Consider the following 25,313-nt stretch of genomic DNA (forward strand, 5'->3'; position numbering starts at 1 on the left):
TAAACCCCATTTTTTCTAGTAGCTTGAATATCAATGCATAGGACTTTTCTGGTACTCCTGATATACAAGTCCCTTATTCTTAGTCTTTTTTTTTTTTTTTTTTTTAACCTAAGGAATGCTACTTGTAGGACGTATCCTGAGGGTGTCTTTATTTTTCACCTTAATCAACTTTTCCCATGATCTCCCTTTCCTTTTATGTGAAGTTTAAGGATATAAAGATTCTTTTTTTATCTTATGGTTGTGAAACCCATAGATAAACCGATGCTGAAATGGCTGTTCTAGTGGAATTTGTAATTCATATCTCATTGGCATGAAGTAAGAGAGAAATTCCATCCTACCTCCATTTGACCTTGCTCAACTAAGCAAATGTTTGTATCTGTGACCAGCTTTGTTTGTGGTTTTCCAATAACTTTTCTTTCTTGCAGATAATTTCTTGACTGTTTTTCTACTTGATGTTAGTTGTTTTCAAGGGTATCGTATTTCAAACTTGTACCATTCCCAGCCTACAGAAACTATGTCAGGATTTTTACCATTAAATAATATGGTCATACACAGGATAACCAATGGAAAAGAGAAATTTCAATTTCCCAAGGACAGGTTGTATGAGGAACACTTCCTGATAAGTCTTATGATAAAATGGCTTAAGTCTGTCTGTCTAATTTTGACAGCAAGATTGCCCTGTGTTTGGGGGTATTAGACGTACACAGACAAGAACTCGTTTTTTAAAAATTGCCTGCCAAAACATCCGTTTTAACTTGCATCCACGCATAAAGTAGTACCTATAATCCATGTATCAGAAAAATGTTATGTTTGGGATTCTGAAGCTCTAAGATCTCTAGAAGTTATATTTGTAAATCATATATTTTCACTGAGAATTGTGAGCACTCATACACTTGCCAAAATAAATTATACAACTATGTAGCTAGCTATGCTGAAAGTATTTATCTTCATGTTGGATCATTGGTGGTATCACTGGTTTTATGGCCTCACCAAAGTCTGTTGAATGTAGTATATCACTTGTTGTTGCTATAGTTGAGTTAGCATCATTGGGGTAAAAAAGCCGATAAAATCCCAATGTACTTAGTGCCGATTTATCTTGCCCTATTTACTCACCTATTTGCCGTATTTACTCACTAATCTCATTTTACACCTTAGGTCTAACAGCTGCAGTGATTCATTGCTTTCAGTGATTTTAACATGTCTGCTTCAGGACCAAGTAGTGCCATGACCAGAACATGTGCTTGCCAAACTCTGTGTTGGCATTTGGTATGCCACAAAGCACATCCAGAGGGAAGGGAGATGCTTAGTCAATATGCCTTTATAGCCTTTTGATCTCCCTGTAGAATGCTGGCATGTAATGCAGCTCTGAAAATTCTTCTGTAGGATGAGTTAGACATTCATTGCTTCTTAGACTAGTTAAATTTTGTTTCACTGTGTTTGCACCTTGTGCCGAAAAGATTACACTGTCCAGTCTTAATTTAATATAAGGAATAGTATTAACCTGCATAGAAGCGGAGTGGCTGAAACTTTACAGTACAAAACATATTTATCAAATTATTCTTTTATTTGGTTTAAAGAGAGTAAAAGAGGGAATAAAAATATGTATGCATATTCCCCCTCTCCCCCCGGAGATATTTAATGCGGCAAGATGTGGTTGGCAAAGTATTAAACTAAAATATGAATACACTAAACAGAATTTTGGGCAGACTTTGGAAGCAAATGTACCTGAATACAAATTTTAGATTTGGTCAGCACTATTCTCTGTAAGTAGGAGAACTCCAGTGTTAGAATGTAGAGAGTAAACCAGTAAAACAACCTAAGCCCAGGGCCAGTGCAATCACTAGGAGAACTAGGCGGTCGCCTAGGGTGCCAAGTGGTTGGCGGTGGCGGTGGAGCGGAGGTGAGCTGGGGCAGGGGGACGCGGGGAGGGCCGCTTGCAGCAAGTAACAGGGGGCAGCGCACAGGGGAACTGCTCCCCGCCCCAGCTCACCTCTGCTCCGCCTCCTTCCCTGAGCACCGCCCTGCTCTGCTTCTCTCCCTCCCAGGCTTGCGCGCCAAACAGCTGATTGGCGCCACAAGCCTGAGAGGCGGGAGAAGCGGCGGCGTGCTCGGGAAGGAAGCGGAGCAGAGGTAAGCTGGGGTGGGGGCTGCTGCACGCAGCTCCCTGGGCAGAGGGGAGGGAGGGGGCAGTGGGGAGCTGCTGCGGGGGGGGGGCCCTGGCCCGAGGAGGGGCACCTCAGGGTGGAGGAGGTCGGCGGGGAGCTGCTGCAGGGTTCCTGGGGAGGGCGGGGGTTGGGCGCAAGGTGGAAGTTTCACCTAGGGCACAAAACATCCTTGCACCGGCCCTGCCTAAGCCTGCTTTAATACAGAGTAATATTCAGAAGATTCCTCATGTTCTGTATTCAATAAAATTGATAAACTGATAAAGGTAATATTGAAGCAGGGTGGAAAGTCTGGGACAGATACTCCACTCATGTGAACTGACATAGCTGGATCTGTCCTTGACTTCAACTGGCTTCTCATATTACAGTGTGTCACTGTTCAGCAAGATGGCTGCCAGGAAGAGGCTCAGAAATGGCAAATCAAACATGACAGCTGTATATTTTTACACTAAAAATCAATGGAATTCAATAGTAGCATTATTCAAAGTTCCATTTTAAACATACTGTTCAGTAGTAAATTGACATACAGTAAAAGCTTTGTTATCTGGCATGTTGGGGGAAATGAGGGGTGCCAGTTAATCAAATATTCTGGTTAAGGAAGAGTTATACTTACCAATGGAATACCAATGTTCAGAGAATTAGACTACGATAAAATGAATAAAGTATGAAATAGTATACGGGTACTCACTAATGCAGTAATAGTACTGCACTGCAGAGTGATTGGTTTCTTGAAGCACTGAGGTGTATACAGGTAAAGTTTTCTATACAGTGGGTTATCTTATGACACTACATACAGCTTTTACTGTATTATTTAGGAGACAGATTCAATCTATTTAACACAAGAATGCTAACACGCATACAAAGTTGGAATTAAATCTTCATTATTTCATTACTTCATTATTAGTGAGGACTTTATCAACCTTGACAGTTCTGAACCAGTGACTTGAAGGTGAAAAGACTCTATGCCAGAGGTGGGCAGACTACAGCCCGTGGGCCACTTCCGGCCCACGGGACCGTCCTGCCCAGCCCCTGAGCTCCTGGCTGCGGGCTCCCGGTCCCTCCCCTGATGTCCCCCCACCCCGCAGCCTCAGTGCTATGTGCCGCCAGCACTCTGGCTCGCCGCTGCTGCCGGGCAGTGCGGGTGGTGTGGCTGGCTCTGGCATGGTAAGGGGGTGGGGGGTCCCGAGGGGCAGACAAGGAGCAGGGGGTGGTTGGATGGGGCAAAGGTTCGGGGGGGGGCTGGATAGGGCATGGGAGTCCCGGGGGGCCTGTCAGGGGGCTGGGGTGTGGATATGGGTCGGGGCAGTCAGGGGACAAGGAGCAGTGGGGGTTGGATGGGTCGTGTATTCTTGGGGAGGCAGTCGGGACAGGGAGTGGTTGGATGGGGCAGAGGTTTTGTGGGGGGCTGTCAGGGGATGGGGAACAGGCAGAGTTGGATAAGCGTGGGAGTCCCAGGGGGTCTGTCAGGGGTCGGGGGTGTGGATGGGGGTCGGGGCAGTCAGGGGACAGGGAGAAGGGGGGGTTAGATGGGTCGGAGATTCTGAGGAGGGCAGTCAGGGGGCGGGAAGTGCGAGGGGGCAGATAGGGGGCAGGGGCCAGGCTGTTCGGGAAGGCACAGCCTTCCCTACCCCGCCCTCCATATAGTTTTGCAACCCCGATGTGGTCCTCGGGCCAAAAAGTTTGCGCACTCCTGCTCTCTGCAATAGCCTCCTTGATACTGATTCCCTAAACATCCAATATTCTATTTTAGAGCCCAATTCTATTCCCATTGAAATATATGGCAAACTCCCACTGACTTCAAGTGAAAGAAGGATCAGACCCTTATTCAGTATTCCTTTTAAAGTAGTGATAGGATTAAAATAGTTGCTTTTTCCACTTCGTGTTTCAAAATAATTAGTAGAATTTATTTGGTATTTTTCTTTTGTGCTGGATTATCCCCATTCCCCTGCCCGAAACTCAGAATTACTGGAATGAGCCATCATATCTCAGAAGTATCCCAACCAAATCAACAAGTGACTCAAGTGCATCTGAAGAACATCTGTGAAGAGTCACAGTTGGTCTGTCCTGTGACTTGGAGATGTCACTGATAATGCTAGACCAGTCCAATGAAATCCTTTTGATTAATTTATCTTCCAGGGAAGGAGAATATCATCAAATAGTTTGCACCCCATTTAAATCAAATTTATCAAATGTTAGAATAAACCGTGAGAGATGGATTAGTGGGAAGAGAATAGGTGAAGTGGTCAAAGGTGAATGAGAACTAAACCGATAATATGCTATGTCATTTTTCATATTATTCCAGTAGTTTGTGTGTATTTACACATGTACGTTCACAGTGATTGCTCCTAAAAACTTCCTAATTTTGCTTTGACTAGTTTATATTACTGTGATATTATCTCTAATTAGTATTTAATATTCCTCAAGTTTTCCCTATGTTATGAATACTATCCTAATGTTATCTACTTACCAAAGACAGATAGCTTTTAGGGTACTGTGGATGTGTGTATTTTACACACTATATATGTAATAATAAAATGATTTCTCAGAACAATTTCTTGACATACTGCTCACTCATTTATAACTGTGTAGGGCTGGAGTCTCACTCAATAAGGCTATTCTTGACAGTCAAAAAGGGCATGTTCTTCAATTGAGTTAGCTCAACATGATTGAAAAACCCTTTTTAGTGCTACAATACTGCTAGTTAACTTGCTCTTAAACATGTTAGCCTCTGTCTTAACGAACATTTAGAATGTTTTTCTGTCATGTAAAGCTAACTCATTTGAGCTTAAACCAATTTTTGCTCATTAAAACAGGGCCATAGTGCAGACATTTTGCTGTTACTTTAATCAGATTAGATTTCCTGCTGGGAAGTATGTTAAGACCTAGGAAATGAAGTTCACTTTTGAAATGTAGAAGAGGAAGGACCAAGTAGACTAGACCATCCCTGACAGATGTTTGTCTAATTGGTTCATAAAAACCTCCAATGATGGGGATTCCACGACCTCTCTTGGTAATCTGTTCCAGTCCTTACCTATTCTTATAGTTAGAAAGTGTTTCCTCATATCTAACCTAAATCTCCCTTGCTTCAGATTAAGCTGGTTACTTCTTGTACTTGGCCCGACATGGAGAACAAACTGATCACCGTCCTCTTTATAAAATCCCTTAACATATTTGAAGAGTGTTATTAGGTCTTCTCTGAGTATTCTTTTCTCAAAACTATACATGCCTAGTTTTTTTTAAGCTTTCATCATAGGTTACATTTGCTAAACCATCTATCATTTTTTGTTGCTCTCCTTTGGACTCTCCAGTTTGTCCACATCTTTCTTAAAGAGTGGCATCCAGAACTGGATATAATACTCTAGCTGAGGCCTCACCAGTACTGAATAATGTAGAACAACTACCTCCTGTGTTTTACATATGACACAGCAACTAATACACCCCAGAATGATGCAATTCTCTTTTCTTTTTGGAGTGCTTGCTCATGTCCATTCCATGCTAGGGGTGTGCATGCCATGTGCATAGTTGCCAGAGATTTTCCCCTCAGTGATATCTGTAGGACTGACTCTAGTGTCCTCTTGTATGCACTGGTACAAGGAGTGCTGCCGGCCCCGCTCCCTCTTCTTTTCTTCTTACAGCCCATGACGGTTGCCTGGAACAATCCTCCTTGCTCTTGCAAGGCTTCTTTCCCAGTTTGGACATTTCTGTCATATATTGTATAGTTATTGTAGTTAATGTGTATAATTCTTAATGTTAGTGTATATAGTAGTGTAAATAGGTATCCCTGTCATGGAGTGACTTGCACCCCAGGGGCTGGGCATGCCTCAGTCTCTGGGCTTCAAGCTATGTACCTCCTGCAGAAAGCCAATGCCAGTGAGTGACCTTCACTCTAGCTGTATCAGTGCCTCAGGGAAACTCACATTAAAGAGACATGCCAGATATGCAGCGCTTCAGACTGCGCACTCAAAAGGAGAGGGACATTCATCTGGAGGCCTTTCTCATGGAGGCAGCCCTCAGACCAGTCTCAATGCCGAGCGCTTTGGCTTCCATCCGAAGTGTTCTACCGGTACCATGCTCCGCTCAACGCTGTTCTCCATCCCTGGTGCCAAGGAGGAAGCATATGGCAGTCTCCTCCTTCTGTGCCCCCACCTCAAGAGGGCAGAGAAGAAGTACTATGTCCCAGCCAGTGGGTTTGAGTACCTTTACTCATACCCTCCCATGGGGGTCCCTGATAGTGTTGACACCAAATGAACAGGACCGACAGGGGCAGCTGAATGTTACCCCCAAAAATAAAGAGACCAGGAGACTGGACCTATTCAGAAACAAGGTTTATTCAACAGGCAGCCTCCAGTTGTGTATCTCCAATCAGCATACCGTGCTGGGAAGGTATGATTTTAACCTGTGGGATTCATTGTCTAAATTCAAGGATTCCCTACTGCAGGAGTCGAGGCAGGAATTCACGGCCATCCTAGAGGAGGGCAAGGGGGTGGCCATGACCTCCCTCCAGGCAGCCCTGGGTATGGCTGACTCAGCAGCCAGGACTATGGCACCAGCGGTCACCATGAGGCGCTGCGTGTGGCTCCAATAATCGGGCCTCCCTCACAAAGAGCAGCAGTCCATCCAGGACCTCTCCTTCGAGGGTACCTTGTCCAAGCTTCATGGCCTCAAGGACTCAAGGGCCACCCTTCACTCCACTCCTCGGGCCTGCCTCCAGGAAGCATTTTAGGCCCCAGCAGCCTCCCAGGTTCACTGCGCCTCCCAGGCAGGATCCCTACAAGAGAAAGGGGAAGGGTTATAAGCGATGCCAACCCATACCTTCTACCTCAGCCTCCCAGTTGGGCTCACCTAGATATCCTGGCAGGGCCAGGCAGGCCTTTTGAGGGTATGCTTGAGGACGGTATCTCAGTCTTGATGCCAGATCTGCACCTTTTGTTTTGGACCGCCTGTTGCCTTTAGCCCAGCATGGCCATATATAACATCGGACTGGTGGGTACTCAGCACCTTAACAGTCAGTTACACCCTCCAATTTTCATCCACCCTTTGCTCTCACCTCTGACCACATTCATCTTCAGGGACCCTTCTCACAAGCAGCTTCTCATCCAGGAGGTGCAAGCCTTCCTCTGGATGGGGGCCATAGAGGAGGTTCCTTGAGACTTGAGAGGGAATGGATTTTGCTTTCAATATTTCCTAATCCTGAAGGCCAAGGAGGGGTCCAAGGCCCATCCCGGATCTGCATCGCCTAAACAAATATCTATAGAAACTGAGGTTCTGCATGGTCTCCCTGGCCTCCATTATTTCTTTCCCAGATCCAGGAGACTGGTATGCTGCCCTCAATAAGGACACTTATTTCCACATCTCCATCTTCCATGATCTCATGGGATTTCTTAGGTTTGTGGTGGGTCAATGCCACTACCAATTCACTGCACTTCCCTTCAGCCTGTCAGCAGTCCCACAGACTGATCAAATGTTGCTTGAAGGCTCAGGTCCAGCACAGCACTGGCACAGTAAGGGCCACCTTTCAGGCACTAGGTCTGTTGATAAATTTGCAGAAGTCAACTCTGGTCCAGGTTCAGAGGATAGAGTTCATTGGGGCAGTGCTCGACTCAACTCAGGCCAACGCCTACCTACTGGAGACCAGATTCTGAGCTATGTCAGATCTGATCTCCAGGATCAAGACCATCCACTAACAACTGCTCCGGTCTGCTTCAAACTGTTGGGTCATATGGCGCATGTACCTACATAGGGCTGTATGCAAGGCTATGTCTCAGACCTCTACAGGTGTGGCTGGCGTCAGTCTACTCCCCAAGCAGACACCATTTGGACTAGACACTCAAGATTCCACCTCAGGTCCTCGCTTCACTGACCTGGTGGAGAGACCAAGGATCTGTAATGAAAGGGGTACCCTTTGCTGCCCCTCATCCATTGGTAACTGTAGTCTTGGATGCATCAGATCTGGGGTGGGGAGCCCCCTTCAACAGACTCAGGGCCTCTGGTCCCAGGAAGAACTCTCCCTGCATATAACTTAGGGAACTCAGGACAGTATGCTTGGCTTGCCAGGTGTTCCTTCCCCAGTTCTCAGGCAAACTGATGGACAAAATTGCATCAATGTTTTACATCAACAAGCAGGAAGGGCTCAATCTTCAGTCCTATGCCAGCAGGCCCTGGCTATTAGCTATTCTGGGCCTCTCTCACACTCTCTTGTTGGAGCTCCTGTTGTTTGTATGAATAATTAAATATTGATTGGGCCAGAGAGCAAAAGAGTGAGTGACTCTATAGCCTAGTGGTTAAGCCACTTACTCTGAGGTTGAATAAAGTTCTTTCCCACATGTAGGATAGCAGAGTTAAACTTTGATTTCTGTTCACAACTTCTTATAAAAAGTTTCCTAACTACAAAGAACCTAAGCTGTGTAGGAACAAAATTATGCACGGATCTTCTAACTCAGTGTACGTGCTGCCCAAGAGATTTTTCTCCTATGCCATTACTTAGTTTGCTGTTTCCACCAGCAAATTGATGTTCATGCTCACCTTACGGGGAAAAACAGCTAGATTCAAGTACCTTCCTCTGCGGAATCTGGTGGAAACTCAGTTTATGTATGAGATTTTTGGTGGTCTACAGATGAATGAACATGATTGTGTGGTGAATGAGCATAAGAATACCTAACCATCTAAACTAATTAGATCAAATGACTGCTTATTAAATGTAAACAAAATGGAGTTCAGTTTTTAAAAGTTGGTTTGTTCCTTTGTTCTTGAAACTGAAAACTCAGCATCTTTGTAAAACTATGTGCAGGCATAGTGGTGTTTTTTTTTTTTAATCTTTCTTTCTCTTTATCATATTTAGCCTTCACTTTCTAAAAATTGAAATCGTCCACAGCAACATTTCAAGATAAATGCACTATCAGTCTTGGAAATTTTCTTATTTTTGTAAACATTAAGACCCAGGGAACAAAATAAGGGCTATAGTGTGGATTAAGTGAAATATATCAAGGCTGTGCTTTTCTGATAACTGAACCTGAAGTGACCTTTCTCAGACACAATTACAGAGCTGTATGTTTTTCCTTTAATTTCATCAGGGGTTTAATTAGTATACAAATAAAACTTCCCTTATCTTCCTTTCTACCTAATTGGCTTGTCTTAGCTTATATATGAAATATGTGAAAGTGGGCTGTAATTAGGGTGACCGTGTTAACCTTTTTTTCTCAAATGTACTGTTGCCTAAAGGCCTCAAGGCCTAGAAACAGTGCTTGGATTATTGCTTTGCAATCACTATGGCTGTCCCATAGGTTTTCTCATGAGCAGAAGGGCTTTGGGTGCTGCAGGTTCCCACTGCTTAACGGGATCTTCATTCTTCTCCCCACTAAATGTTTATTGATTATCTCACTGTTCCACACTCAGCCTCCAACAACTTAATATCAGGTGACAGTCAGGAGAGTTCTCCAAGTAATTAGAGTTGAGCATTGGGGGAACAATTAGGAGCAGAGTTATTAAACTTGATTTATCCTATTCTCTCCTGAACAGTTTCTCGGATATCTGAACATCACACTTTCACAATCTACCCTGGTTGAGAAATTAGTGGCTCACCTGCTGCTTATCATTGTTGCCTTGCTGCCTTGAGGCACACCCTCTAGGTTTCAGTCACTCAGCTGAAAATATTAGAGTCCATAAAGTTTATCAAGGGTTTTAATTAGATCAATCTGAAGAAAGGGGAAAAAAGGCTTAGCAGCTCTTCCTTTAAAGCAGTATAAACGGTGTTCAAACAATTTAAAAGGTTTGACTTTAATCCACAATGGCAAGGAATTTCAAGCATAAGGCTGAAACTTTTGTCTTTAAATCACCCATTGTGCCTAAGCATGGGAGCTTTTGTGGCAAATACAATTGGTGAATGTTTGAAGGCCTCTGCAAATTGTTCCCCAACTGTTTAAAATAATAAAGCAACCGAGCGTTAAGAGCTTTCACTTTGCCATGTTTATTTGCACATTGTCACCTGTTAGTAAAGGTTGTACATGATGGTACCACCTGTCACGATCAGGACTAGCTGCCCCTTTGTCCCTCTTATGGTCTCTTCTGAGTGCACCTCTTGAGCCTTCACCTCTCCCAGGAAGAATCCTGCCATTCTGCCACTCTTAGACTGGACCCAAGGGTATAGTACCCTTTGTACCAGCTGTGATTACTCAGCAGGTTTAAATGGGTTTGGCTACTACCCTTTGGGAGTTGTGACCAGCAGTGAATACATTTACCCAAAACAGCCTTTTTAAAACAAAATATCATCTATCTTACCTAAAGACTGAAGCCTATCTTACCTAAAACACTCTAACCTCTGAACTCTGGGGGGGGAGGTCAATCTACTCCCCAACAGTGTCATTCTCTGCTTCCCCCTTAACCCTCTAACATTGTCATAAGAGAGTCTGTGTCGTTAAACCCCTCTGAGGCTTTTGATCCTTTTCTCCACCCCCACACAGAGGCTGAGCCCTCCTGTGGAAAACATGCCTAACAAGCCCTGTAGGGGGCTGAGAGGATGGCATCACTGGAAAGAAAAACCTGCAGCACCAAGTCTCAGAGCCCAGGTCAGTTGACTTGAACTCAAGCTATTGGGCTAAAAATAGCAGTGCAGACATTCCCACTCAGGTTGGAGCCTGGGCTATGAGACCAAATGAGGGTCTCCCCTACTCTATAAAGAATTCCATGGGATTTTTAATAACCACAAGTGATCTGAGCTTGGAATCTATATCTTACGTAAAAGAGGGCTTCTCTGGCAATGCAATACATTTTGGCTCACTGCTGAAACATTGGCTTGGTAGTGCTGACTTTGAGAGAAGGTTTCATAAAACAGAGTAGCAGATTCTACAGTACCTAAGCATTGACAAAATTAAACAGATTTGGTGTGACATTTTAGTTTTAAATGCTGAATTTCATTTCTTTTGGGTGGACATTATTTCAATATAGTTTTATATTCTTTAATTTCCTTTCTTTGGGACAATTGTGTCTGGCTGTATTTAGAAAGATATAAGTGCTATTGACTTTTAGCAAGCCTGAGGTATCTTCAGATTGGTTATATTCTCAGTGCCCTGTCAATGTTTACCAGACTTTTGTGTATACTTTTCTTAACACACAGTCATAGTATGCTATGAATGCATGTTCGTGGCACTCCACATTCAATATTATGGATACAGAATATAAACTATACAGAACATTCTTAATATGAAGTTACAAAATAGACTCAGAAGCCCTTTTGAAAAGTTTGCAAGGTATGGATCATTATTATTAAATGTTTAGTTAAAATTATATTTGAAAGATGAATATTCTACACGTGTAGTAACAATTTTTAAAACCCCTCTATCTCGGCCAATGTACATGATTCCTTTTTTAATTTCAAAAGGGATTAGTCTACAATGGAGGGAAAAGACATAAAACATTTCTTTTTTAAATGAACGATTACCTTCCAGAAATTCAAAAATAGAACTCTAGAGCAATACATTTGTCCTTTTATTTATTTATTTTATTTATTGATCAGGAAGATATTCTTCTAACTTGAAGATCAAACAATTCGACTAAGCAGATTTTCTTTTTTAGGAGAAGCAAAATCTTAGTATTTACAGGCATCAGAAGATCTAGGTTCTGCTCCCAGCTCTGCTACAGATTTGCTAACCTTAACCTTAACCTCTCTGATCCTCAGCTTCCCATCTGTAAGATGGAGGTTGCCTACTTTCCCATATATCTGAGGCCTGATTGTCAGAGGTGCTGAGTGTCCCCAGTTCCCACTGACTTTAGCTGGAATTGTGGGTGCTCAGTGATTCTGAAAAGCAGACCCTTAACTCATTAAAGTTTCTAGAATGTTGAAAGTCTTAGACAGAAGTAACTATGGAAATGTAATTTACTATACAAATATAAAAACTCCTGGCTCCAGAGCTGAGAATGTATCCCCTAAATTTGCAAAGCCAGCATGCAAGGACTTAGCCCTGCAACTGCACAGCTAAATCCCACTACATTGTTTTGAAAAATTTGTGGCAAACTTTCTATTTAACATAAAAGTAAGCTTATAGCCAACTCTTTTTTAATCTTTTTTTTACATACTGAAGAGACAAAATAGATGGTCATAAGCAAAAATACAGAAACAACATATTACCAAAATGTAAACATATTGCTAACACTCCTGTTTGTAACCTTAAAGATCCATCCTAACAAAAGGAAGAAGGAGAATTGGAGCAATGAATTGAAAGGTGTTATGATCACTATATTACATTATAACAGAAACAGTGAAAAAACCTTGACTGCAGTTTTGCTAGTCAGGTTTCTTATTGTTCAATTTACAGTGCTAGTTGACATCTATTGACTTAATCTGAATTAATTTTGAACACTAGGCTTTAATGCTAAGTAAGAGAGTTGGGTACACATTAGGGAACAGAAACCTGCAAAATATGTTGGAGATCATAAAATAGAGAAAAGTCATAAAATAGTTGATGTACTATAATGTGATGTGTTAGACATAACCTGCAGTTTAGTGAACACTGATTTTGCACACTAGAAAAACTGTTGGATGGTTCTTTATTTTTATGTTGGACTCTCTCCTTTCTGTTGATTTCTGTGAGGTGGGTAATACTGATCAATATTTAAACGAACAATACTTTGCATTTTTCTTTTTCTTCTATCCGTAAATTGCTTTAGTATGAAGTATTTTTACTTAATATTTATTTGGGTTTTTTAAAAAGATGATATTCCTGATATTTTCATGTGCCCAGAATATGGTGTCTAAGTATTGTACCTGTAGCATCTGTCTTCAATTCAGCAGATCATTTTGTCTGTTTATAAAACATTTATAAATGTATGATGCACTAAAAAAATTAGATTTCTGTAGTGTTGGTAAATAAATAATACTTTTGGTAGAAAAATTGTAAACCTTGGTTTGTAATGGCCCAAATCTACTTCACAGTCAGTCTGTATTCCTCTTTGTTTAATAGCCTATGGCATAAATTGAAGTTAATTATCAGGGCTGACAAGTAACTCTGCTTTCTGTCTGCTGGCAGAGTCTCTCCGAGGCAAAGATGGAGCTGAGAAGAAAAGATCAATCTCTGCGTCAGCTCAATAAACATCTTACCCAGCTGGAGCAGGACAAGCGTCGACTGGAAGAGAGCATCCACGATGCAGAGAGTGCCCTCCGCATGGCAGCAAAGTGAGCACTGGGACCTTAGGGAGATCACTTAAAACAGACAAAAGATCAATTCTTACTTTCATGCGCAGGGTTTTGGCTCTAGATAAAGCAGTGGTAGAAAACAAAAGTACAGTGCTCTCTCTCTTTGAAATTCAGTGATATATCCTCTAAAAAGAAAACTCTTAGTTCAGCCTACTAAGTGTATATTTTATATAATAATCCCAGACAAGTGCTCCACTATCTGTAATAACATGAGCATTTTTGTTTGCCTGTTACAAATCGGAGAATGTATCTTCTTCTTCAAGTAGTGTCCCTATGGGTGCTCCACTTCAGTGCATGTGCACCCCTGCACCTTTGATGGAAGATTTTCAGTAGCGGTGCCTGTTTGGCCTGTGAATGCGCCCTATACATCCTCATGCCCCGTACTGAGGTTATACAGAACTGCGTGGGCGACCTACCCTCAGTTCCTTCTCTACTGTGTTTGGCCTGAGATAAAGTGTTGAGCATGCTCGCTTACTCAAGCCTAGCTTCTAGTGTAGTTAGTGTTAGTTTAGCTTATTAGTAGTTTGTTGGGGTCATTATTTTTCCTTCTTTTTCATTTTCCCCCAATTGAGGGGTTATTCTAGACTTCTGTTTTGGGGTATTCCAGGATCCTGAGGGTTTAAGAGGTGTCTTTCCTATTGGGAAGATACGTGCATCAGTGGTGGACGTTCTCAGTATCTCCACTCTTTAGGAGACGCTCATGTCCCCAGTATGTGTAAGAGCTGCAATTCCTTCAAAAGCAGATCTCGAAAAAACAGGATATCAAATTTGCGTTACTGATGATGGAGCAAGCCCTAAGACTTTGAAAAAAAGATTTGGTATTGAGGTCCTCTTTGGACAGCTGTACCGAGCTAGTAAAGGTTCTGCCTCAAAGAGGTCTGTGCCACTGGACCTTGTTGTATCCCTGGTACCTATACTATCATCTCTTACCTCTGCATTGATACCGACAGAGTCAGACCCTGGACATTCTCATATCTAGTGATTGGTATCTGTGGCATCAGTGCTGAAGCTGGCCTTCACAGGATCTCATCTAATTCCAGTCTATGTACTTCCGGTACTGCATGAGTTTAGACACTCAAAAGACCTCCTTGTCTCCAATGAGCCAGAATCCCCGTTTCTTTATTTTGGGGGTTAAAAGATCGGGAGGAATCTAAGAATAACACTTTCTGGGTTGTTTAAAAAAATTTATAACATGAAATTGTTGATAAGATATTGGGATTGGCAGAAAATTAGCCTGTCTTTACTAAAGCCTCTGTTTCACTAAGGCTTAATTTTTTCTTCTTTTAATAGAGATAAAGAATTCATTGCCAGTCATATGAAATCTGTGGAAGCCACCCTACAGAAGGTGACGTATTTAGCACTTTCATCTCAGTTGTATTTGTATTTCAAGTCATGCCAAGCTTTTGGAATTGTTTATTTTCAGGAAGGCTGATGGTGGGAGTGGTTAAAATGGTACAAAGACTTATTCATAATTTTAATTAAAGTATAAAAAGATCTCCCCCTTCAACTCCTTTTGCCTCCAGAAAGCATTCAGAACAGGAGTACTTGTGGCACCTTAGAGACTATAAGTGCCACAAGTACTCCTGTTCTTTTTGCGGATACAGACTAACACGGCTGCTACTCTGAAACCTGTCAGAAAGCATTCAGTTCAGCAAGCCAAATGTCGTAATATTGTTGTTGACAGGTATGTTCCTTTTATTTTTTTAATGTGAAAGTTGTTACAAACCCTTCCCCCGAGTACTCTTTATGCTTGCTAAAGTAAATTAGGATGCTACTGATCATCCCAAACTATGTGTAATTGCTCTTGAATGATCTGTGTATTCACTGAGTGAGGCAGAGGTCATTCAACAAGGGCCTATATCAAGTGGTCATAAAGCGTTTGACTTCTCGTGCTCTACTTTAATCCTTGGTAATCATTAAATAGAATTAGAAAAAAGACTCTGATGCACAATCTAAAACATAACAGTGATTTTAAACCACTTTTTAAATTGAATAGCAATCTAAAGTGGACCCTTTGGCTTGTATTATTTTGCTGCATTGCAGTGTCATCTTGAATACCAGCAAGACTGAATGTATTGAGTATATCTCATTTTTTAATTTTTTTTTAATGCTATTTTTTTAATTTTTTTAATGCTATTGACAGTTTGTGGGTGTTTTTCCTTATGACACAGTGGAAATCAGATATATTTCTACTATCTTAAGATGTTAGTTTTCCTCGTCACAAAATGTAAACCCCAAGGAGCAACATACACCCTTCTTAAAATTTTATTTTTTGAAACAACCAGAATATTCAAAAGCTGCTGTTTACTTATTTTTCATTTAAAATAAATTACTCTCTCCAGAGAGAATTGCCTCTGAATATCTCCAGTCTTGGGAGTTTGTTTCTACACCACAAGACCCAACAACTAGGAAGCGTGCAATGTGCCCATTCTTTCATGGTTCCAAATTTTTGGTGCAGGGTGCATAAGTGATATGCTTTCATATGCCTTCAGTTCTTTTCCTGATGCTATAGAAAACAGGTCTTGGAACCATGGCTTCTCTTTGAGGAGAGAAGTAGCAGTACCTTTTCTTATTTCTTTCCTGTTATGTTAATTATAGTTGTATACAACTTAGCTAGCAGGTCATTGTGCTTTGCAGCACAGGAGAAAAAGAAGTTAAACTTCTGCTGCTGCTTGACCTCCTAAATTCCTAATTATCAAGTAGTAATAGGTTTCTTCCCCTTCTGGGCCACCTGCCTGATAGAGTAGAAAGAAATCATGGGTGTCCTTATGAAGACTGAGAATCAGTGAGAACGTTACTAGTTTACGATGTATCAGTCACAACAGCAAATCATAGTAATGGCTGTAAATAATTCATAATCTAAGTCCTTTGGCCTGTCCCAGAAAACCCAAGCCAAAGTATTGGACCTATCTCTGGAAGTCTGTGAAATGTAGTAGCCCTCATCACTGTGATGTCTGAACATCTCACAAACATTAATGAATTTATCTGTACAGCATACCCCTGAGGTGTATAAATGTTTATCCCAATTTTGCAGATGAAGAAATGAAGCAGACATAGAATACAAATCAAGCTACAGAAGCAAGCAGTTCTTTTATTCCTGTTATTATCAGGGCACTCAAAAGGGCGTTCTTTTACAAGTAGAGGAAAAATGTGAAATAGCACTAGGGAGAGGTGGTCTCTCTTCTCTGCACATGTCCACCCATCTCTCCTCCAGGGAATGATGCAGGGTTTCAGACCTAGTTTCTCTGTTCAATACACCATTACCTTACCTCTTGATCAAGCAGGACCTTCTAACCCATGGAGATACTAATTGTTTCCAGACACCCACTTATGCAACAGCCACAGATCTACATGTTCCAAAATTTTTTTTTTGATGCACGGAACAGAAAATCTGTAGAAAATCATGTATCTATGGGCTTGTCTACACTTACCAGAGGATTGACGCTGTGGCGATCAATACATTGGTGGTTGATTTAGCGGGTCTAGTGAAGACCCGCTAAATCGACCACTGATCGCTCTCCCATCGACTCCTGCACTCTACCTGATCTAGAAGAGTAAAGGGAGTTGACGGGAGAGTGTTTCCCATCGACACTGCATAGCATGGACCTCGCGGTAAGTAAATCTAAGCTACGTTCATTTGAGTTATACTATTCACGTAACTCAAATTGTGTAGCTTAGATCGACTTTTCCCTTTAATATAGACAAGGCCTCAGACACCTAGATTTTCTGCAAGGTGGAGTAGGTGTGGACCTGAGTCCAGTAATGTTGATTTAAGCATGCATGGTTCAGCCATCAAGTGTTCAGTATTCAGGCTCCAAATTGTCACTAATTGATCACTCACAAGGGTTGAACTCGTAGGTCTAGTTTCTGGATGAGCTAGCCTATTTTTCTTAAAGGGGAACTCTTAATAGTTCTGTAGGCACTAATTGAACTTATACCTAATTATTAGGGTTGCCAGGTGTCTGGTTTTTGACCAGAACACCTGGTCGAAAAGGGACCCTGGCGGCTCTGGTCAGCATTGCTGACTGGGCCGTTAAAAGTTTGGTCGGTGGTGCAGCGGGGCTAAGGTAGGCTCCCTACGTGGCTCCAGTTGGCTCCCCAGAAGTAGCGACATGTCCCCCTCATCTCCTAGGTGGAGGTGTGGCATGGGGGGGCTCCATGCACTGCCCCCACCCCAAGTCCTGGCTCCGCAGCTGCCATTGGCCGGGAACCACAGCCAGTGGGAGCTGTGGGGCCGGTGCCTGTGGGTGGAGGCAACGTGCACCGTGCAGAGCCTCCTGGTCGTGCCTCCACCTCAGAGGCGAGGGAAATGGCGCCTCTTCCGGGGAGCCGCCCAAGGTAATTGCCTTCTGAAGCCCGAACTCCAAACCCCTTCCTGCCCCCTGCCCCAGTCCTGAGCTCCCTTCCACACCCAAATTCGCTTCAGGAACCCACACCCCCTCCCATGCCCCAACCCCTTGCCCCAGCCCAGAGCCCCCTTCCGCACTCTGAACCCCTCATTTCTGGCCCCATCCCGGAGCCTACAGCCCCCATCAGAGCCCTCACCCAACCCCTGCCCCAGCCCAGTGAAAATGATCATGAAAGTGAGGGTGGGGAAGAGTAAGTGACAGAGGGAGGGGGAATGGAGTGAGCGGGGGTGGGGCAGGGGCGAAGCCTTGGGGAAGGGTGCGGGGCAAGGGTGTTCCGTTTTGTGCACTTAAAGTTGGCAACCCTACTAATTATACACAGACATCCCTATGTTAAGAGAATGTTATTATTATTGGAAAGTCAAGCACTCAAAAGTTAGGAAACAACAGAATTAAGGTTTTGGCCCCCTTGTGTATAAGCATTAGGACAGTCTATGTTTACATTGTCACATATTATTTTTCACAGGATTTCTGCCTCTATCAGTATGCAGTTTTGCATTATCCTCACTGTTCACTGTGTGGCCCCATTTCTTATTTTCTGCACACTATTCAGTCCCTGCTCTGAAGATAGAATTATAAATTTCCTCATGGGCTTTTCTATGGCACTCACCACAATAGTACCTTAAAAAAACACATTAATTCATTATTACAATGCTCCTCTAAGGTGAGGGGGGGGGCAGCATTATTATCCCCATTTTACGGATGGGGAGCTGAGGCACAGAGAATAAGGTGTGATGGGGCAAGGCCAGATGGCTATAGAAAAGTAGTGGGAGATAGATATATTAACTCCAGGCTAAACAAATCCCTGGTACCAGGATAAGTGAAATGGCAGCTGCTCCAGGTCAATTAAGACACCTGGTGCCAATTAAGAACTTTCCAGAAGGCAGGGAAAATGCTAGGTTGATTGGGACACCTGAAGCCAATCGGGGCTGGCTGAAACTAGTTAAAAGCCTCCCAGTTAGTCAGGTGGGGGGCACATGTCAGGAGCTGTGGAAGGAAGTTGTGCTGTTGGAGAGGCTGAGTAGTACACACCATATCAGGCACAAGGAAGGAGGCCCTGAGGTAAGGGTGAAGTGGAGCTTGAGGAAGTGAGGGCTGCTGTGGGGGAAGTAGCCCAGGGAATTGTACATGTCATGTTTCTAAAAAGTCAGCTACCATAGCTGATACTATTAGGGTCCCTGGGCTGCAACTCGGAGTAGAGGGTGGGCCTAGGCTCCCCCTGTCCCCATTTGCCCCCTGATTAATCACTGAGACTGGGAGACAACAGAGACTGTGCAAGGAAGGATAACTTCTCCTCACCTCCCTCGCTGGCTTATGATGAAAATGGCTCAGTAGGCTGTGACCCTTGTCCCTAGAGAGAGAAGGGTTAAATAGAGGGTCACAGTGAGCCTCTGAGGCTAGCAAAATCCACCAGGAAACACAGGACCCATGGAGGCAAGGACAGAGCTTTGGCACAAAGGTTAAAAGTTTCCACTAATTTTGGATGCCCAATTTGAGACACCTAGGACCTGATTTTTTTAAAGTGCTGAGCATTATACAGCACTTTATATGTTCAAAGCGTTGTTCCTGTATGACTCCATTTGAGCTGTGAATACTCAGGACCTCTGCAAATCAGATCCCAGTTAGTTATCAAGTTAGTTGCAGAACTCCTGGTATCATAGTCCACACAACAGTGAGGAGGGGGCTCTGTTGAAGTGATATACTCTGAAAGATTACTTAGGTGGAAAGTGATCTTTCTTTCAACAAATCCTAAAATATTAGTATTATTTATATCCGGACAGATAAGCTGGACCTTCCTCTATCCTTCATTTAGATGTTAAGAACCTTTGTCATTTTTGCTGTCAACACATGTTGAAAATTCTTCATACAGAATTTTTGGTTCCTTCTGAACTATAGTTTTTAAATATGCATTGGTGGGCTTTGTTTACTAGATAAATCTATCTTTTAAAAAAATCTAAAATTGTGTAATCTGAAAGTCCCCCTGCCCTCCTTCTCCAGGTTAGGAGGTATCTTTTGAGGCTCTGGATAAGTCTGCTTTTATTAGGTTGGTGTTTGGTCTGAAGTGCAGTTTTCTGTTCATCCTCCCAGTGGAAGGCAAATTATTTGGAGGGTCGGGAAATGGGTTAGAGTTTTTGAGCTTTGTGGACTGGTTTCTTTGTGTGGATTATGGTTGGTTGGCTGGCTACTGTTTGTGTCTGTGTTGGTTTACATTTTTAATTATTTGTCAAGGCACCCCGAGTTTGAGGTAGCTGTTCTTTTATGTGTCATACATTGAAATGTTTGTTTTTATTTATACTGGATAACAACGGTCTTGCACGGTTGATTGGAAAATTTATAACAGAATGATCTTTGTTTAATCTAAAATATTAATGGCATATTATACTGTTTGTTTTTTCAATTACATAAAAAGACTTTCTTGTGTCCATAATGAGGACTGATCCTTTTTGACTGGAGTGTCACAAGAAGGTGGAAGAGCCAGAGAATTTACACTAAAGTCAATGTTGCCATCTCTCATAAGTTTACTATGTGACTTGTGATATTTGCTGTTTTTCTTTAAACTCTCACTTGTGGACTGGAATCAAGTGAGTTACATGATAATCTTGGGTTTCCTTTAAAAAAAAAAAAAAAAAAAAAGCAATTTTTTAACCCTCATGCATGTGGAAAAAAGCTTGAAAACATGGCTTGAGTGTACCCCAAACATATGAAAAGCAGAAAGCAAATAAAAAGAAGCTCTTTTTTAAAATCTCATGATTTTAAGCCAACCACATGACTTTAAGGCCTGACTCATAATTTTTGAATGCTTGGGACTGGAAATACTGTAAGACGTTCCATACTGGGAACAAAATAGCATTAACCACAACTGTATTTACAGTGGTCATCTATACCAGAGCATGATTAACCCATTTTTCATTTAAATAAATAAACTATAGGAAAAAATGTGACTAGCACAGTTTTTAAAAAAAAATATTTAACTGCACTGATCAGCAAAATTCTCCTAAACTCTAATTTCAACTTCAATTCATTGGTGTAAAAGTTAATACCAGAGTGAAGTGTATGCTATAATAATCAAGTTTTTCATAGGTTATACTTAACACTTGCTCTTCTCTTCAAATGTAATTGTTCATACTTTTCTTGACAAACTTTTTAAAGAAGTTTGTTTAAAAATCTAACCGTATATTAAAAATTGTATTATGAAAAACTTGAAAAATTCTCAAACATTTCCCACTCAAAAGATCATAAATATTTTAGCATAAATGTGTGTGTTGTATTTAAGTTGACAAACCGTATTTCATTAATACTTTATATATTTCCTAGTAATAGGACATTACTGCACATGCTAAACCTGTTCTTTTTACTAACTTTATAAACACAGTACTTGAATTACCAGTTATAATCATAAAACCAGCCAAAGCAATAGCTGAGCTCTCCAACTCTGCTGAAATCCTCAGCCTTGATTTCACATCTCCTCTCCACTTGACTGTTGTAACTCCCTTCTCTGAGGCCTCTCTAAATCCCGGCTTTCCACACTTCATGTGCACAATCCTGCCATGGCAAATCATCCCAATGAGTCCATTCATGGCCATAAAGTTGTGAACACTACCCCTATACTCTTAACTGTTTTTAACCCAGATGCACCTTGTAAGTTGGTGGTGTTCTGACCCCCATCCAACACCACTTGCTATTGGCAGCGTGGGCTCAAAAACTTGCCCTCTTCTTGATGTTTAGCTTTGTTAATGAATTAACACAAAATAAACAACTCATGCTCAAGCCCAGACCCTCGGTTTCTCTGTCCAGAGAAGCCACTCCTTTAGTCCTGATGGGTTAATGAGCTGCACCTGTCACAGTGAGTTAGCAGAAATCATTTAGCATCTCCCAGCAAGGTTCTTACACCTGTTAACAGAGTAACCCAGCTGCCCTTCCTAAAGTGGCATGTTGAGAACAGTTCAGAGATCAAACACGGGTCACCAGTGTGAACAAGGGAACGCAGGGAGTTAGGCTGGAAGCAACTCATCCATATCTATAGAGCAGTTCACAGGTTTAATAAAGTTCTGCTTGTTCAACTTAACCTGCATTCAGCTTCACCCTGTGCTAATGAAACACTCAGGAGCAATTCTCCTCCCACACCAAAATCCCTTTTTGCATTACATTTTCAATTCATAATCACATTCATACACATTTCTTCTTAAAACAGTCATATTCAAGTGTCACATGTAAGAACTAAAGGACCGTTGTTGGAACCCCCTGCTCTATACCCATCAACTGTCTTTTTTTCAAATCTCTCTTGAAAACATCTCTCCTCACCTTGTCCTCTATTCCTAATTTCACTTTCCCTTTGCTAGTTTTTTATTTTAACTTTAACTGTATTTATTTTTATAATGCATATGGGGGATACAATTTGTCTGAAAGAATGGTTAAAAAAAGTAGCAGCTATTCTGTACAACTGGTGTGTATTTTTATGTATATGGAAAGTAGATTAGTTTAAATATTAACAGGATATTTTTTCTTGTGATTGCTTACATTTGTAGTTTAGTGTGTAAAAGTGTACTGTTGTCTAAAGATTAAAGGTCTCTAGATGAGAACTTATAGAGAAGACTAAATGACAAATATATTGGCTTACTGGGCTGTTTCACATAAGCGTAACTGAGAACAAGCTTTGACCCTTCGGCTGTAATAATTTTTTTTAAAAAAATCACTGTTAAAGTTGGGACGCTCGAATTAACCCTTTTTTGTTTTTCTCCTCAGAAAATCAATGCAACTATGTGTGTGCAGGGGTGAGATTCTACTATATGTTTTAATGCTAAATTATTTTTTTGAATATAGAACAATGAGATAGGAGGAGTTGAGGTGGGACTGTGGATAGCTTTAAGAATTACTAATGTGATAGCAAGTCTTGAACCCTCAATGCTAGGCTGCTACCTTGGGTGTAGTCTGTAGTGAAAAATTCATTTACTTTATGGCGGTTGTTTTATGGCCTGTAAGAAATCCAGTTTACAGCAAGGTTTCAATCCAGCTCACAGTGTCCATTTCACTAACACCCATTGCAAGTGACACTCACTGGCATTGTCTGGGTGTACCGAAAGAAGGACAGGAGACACCTGATATGGATTTTAATCAGGCCGCAACTTTGTTATATAGATGTCTGGGACTACCTGGCAGATAAAGTGTACAGTGCAGGCAAATCCATGTTTGTTCAAATCATTACCCGGGGCTTTCACCAGCCCCCCTTCATTTTCCATCCAGGTCCCCCCAGCCAACCCATGGCTTGGACCTTACTATCCACCCCCCTCGTAGGAGGGTTAAGTGGGCTCCCTGCTGTACCAATCATAGGAGTCCCCAACCCTCCCCCCAGACCCTCATTCTGTTCCTTTATCCAGCACCTCCTTTTAAGTACTTTACCAGGCCATTTATCTGGTCACTGGATGCCTTCCCTATGGAGTACCTGCACTGGACATCCAACACAAGGAGGTGCCAGCAATTTGCTTGGCTGCCTCTCCCCAATTCAGTTGGGTTCCCAGACATCTCCCTATGGCCTCTTTTATATCAGCCCCAATAGGTGAAGCCCCATTCTCCCGAAAGATCACATTGTCCCTTGTACCATGCCAGGATGGTCAATGAGAACCAGCAGCTGGGTTGTCCTTGATCAGGTACCGCAACAACCACCCTTTGCGGTGGGCAGTATAGGTGACCAGCACTCTGGATCCTTAAATTGAAAGAACTCATTAAAAAACAACTTCTTGCATAGCTCAACTGTGTGCCCGGAGCCAAGAATCTCCATGCCACCGGCTACATCATATGCCGAGGTTCCATAGAGCCAGCGGCATCTGCTTGGGTTCATTGCTAGCTCCTGGTGCAAGCTCACGAAATCTGTCAAACTGGAAACGAGACGAGGCGTCTGCTATGCGTGGAACAAAGGGCCTTCCCACGGCCAGGGCTTGCACCTTTATAGCCTTCAGACCTCACATTACTGGGGGGGGGGTGTCAGCACCACAAAGCTGATCACCGTTCACCCTTTGCAGCGGTCTCTGACCTCATTTCTCCCCTCCCCCGGCCATAAAGCACAGCTGCCCTCATTTGGCAAGCCCAGCCAACATTTGCCCCGTTTCAGATATGGTGCAGTCAGTCTCACCAGTTAGACCGAGGATTGACTGGGCCAGAAAACAAAGGCCAACATTTCCAAACTTGAGTGCCTATAGCTAGGCTCCCTAATCTATATTTGGCTTCTAAATAAAAATGGCCTGATGTTCAGAAGAGCTTCAGCACACCATCTCCCTCTGACTTAAATGAAATCCATGGTGCTTAGCACATCTGGAAATCAGCCACATTATTTAGAAGTCTAAGTATTGATTTGGGTGTCTAATTTTAGGAATTCAAGTTTCAAAATTTTTGCCTTAACTAACTTCACCCCCCAGAGGTAGTTCTTTCTGGACAGGGTTGAGAGACACTGGCAGGAAAATGTGGGGAAACAGGAACTGCGACTGTGGGTGCAGTGTCTGTTCTTTACTTCAGTCTCCAGTAATGTTCATCTGACACCTATTGCAAATGAGTGTGCATGTGGAACAAACAAATTACAAAGGAAATAGATTAAATTTTAAAGCTTCCAAATGGCTTTGGAAAGGAATTATAGTAAGAAACAAGCTATCATATTTTGTATCTGTTCATATTAAATACGAAATGTTATTTTCTTCTCTTTCCCCTTTCTTCAAATTAGCACCTCTCCCCCTTAATTTTAACATTTTGTAAATTGCTTTTGTTTTCCCTCCCTACTAATCTGTCTGTCTTGATCCTTGTTCCTAAAGATCAGTTGTGCAGGACATACAGGTGTTAGCACAGCTGTTTTGCTGATGACAACTCTGTCCATATAGCTGTCTAGTGTGTCATCATTCATATTGTTCAGTGTCATTCTGACCTAGCCAAGCTAAAAATGGTACTCCAGCTCAAGAGGGATTTAAAAACCTTGACAAACTAAAGATAAGACATTGCAGAATGTCATATCCATGTGCTTAACTGTTTTCAGTTTAGACTTATCTAAATAACCAATTCCAGAGCTCGACTGTCTTCATTCTTTTGGAAGTCTGAAGATTTTTTTGTGTAGTTTGCCTTAAGTAAGGAAATATCCTTGTGTGGAGGACTGTGAAATTAGTTAATGCGTTAGCCATTATTTTCTCCAGACATGGGTTCATTTCCAGCCCAAGGTCATTGAAATCTGTTCATAGGGGACATATTATAGTACACAGCCCACAACTACAGCATAGCTTTGGCACAATGGTTAGTGTTTGCTAAAGAGGGTCTGGATCAAATTAACATCTTATCCAACAGAGCATGGATTTTTTGTGGGGTAGTGTGCACTATAATTCTAGTTAAGCACAGGATTGTACTCTTTCACTCTGACAATTAATCCTATGACTTTGCCTAGCTTTTAAAAAAATCCATCAGTTTTATATGAGCCATGTCTCATCACATAACTACTGTTTATCCAGCAATTCATGTTGTTTAAATAATAACTTGTAAGATTTGCTTTAATATTGTATTGTGACTATATATGTGTTTGGAAGAGTAGTT

At 42.0% G+C, this 25,313-nt stretch overlaps 1 protein-coding gene across 9 annotated transcripts in view; it reads left to right on the plus strand.

The window, feature by feature from the left end:
• Positions 1-25,313, plus strand: part of CCDC171 (coiled-coil domain containing 171) — a 238,783-nt gene that overhangs the window by 135,747 nt on the left and 77,723 nt on the right. For all 9 annotated transcript variants that reach the window (XR_013346211.1, XR_013346212.1, XM_077817681.1 and 6 more), the window contains exons 22-23: positions 13,181-13,326; positions 14,638-14,692. Coding sequence is in view for 7 of the 9 variants with exons in the window: in XM_077817681.1 (XP_077673807.1) it covers positions 13,181-13,326; positions 14,638-14,692 (201 nt within the window). In the remaining 2 variants the exon portion in view is untranslated. The remainder of the gene's footprint in view (positions 1-13,180; positions 13,327-14,637; positions 14,693-25,313) is intronic.

This window comes from Eretmochelys imbricata, chromosome 5, assembly GCF_965152235.1.
Source record: "Eretmochelys imbricata isolate rEreImb1 chromosome 5, rEreImb1.hap1, whole genome shotgun sequence".
NCBI lineage: Eukaryota > Metazoa > Chordata > Testudines > Cheloniidae > Eretmochelys > Eretmochelys imbricata.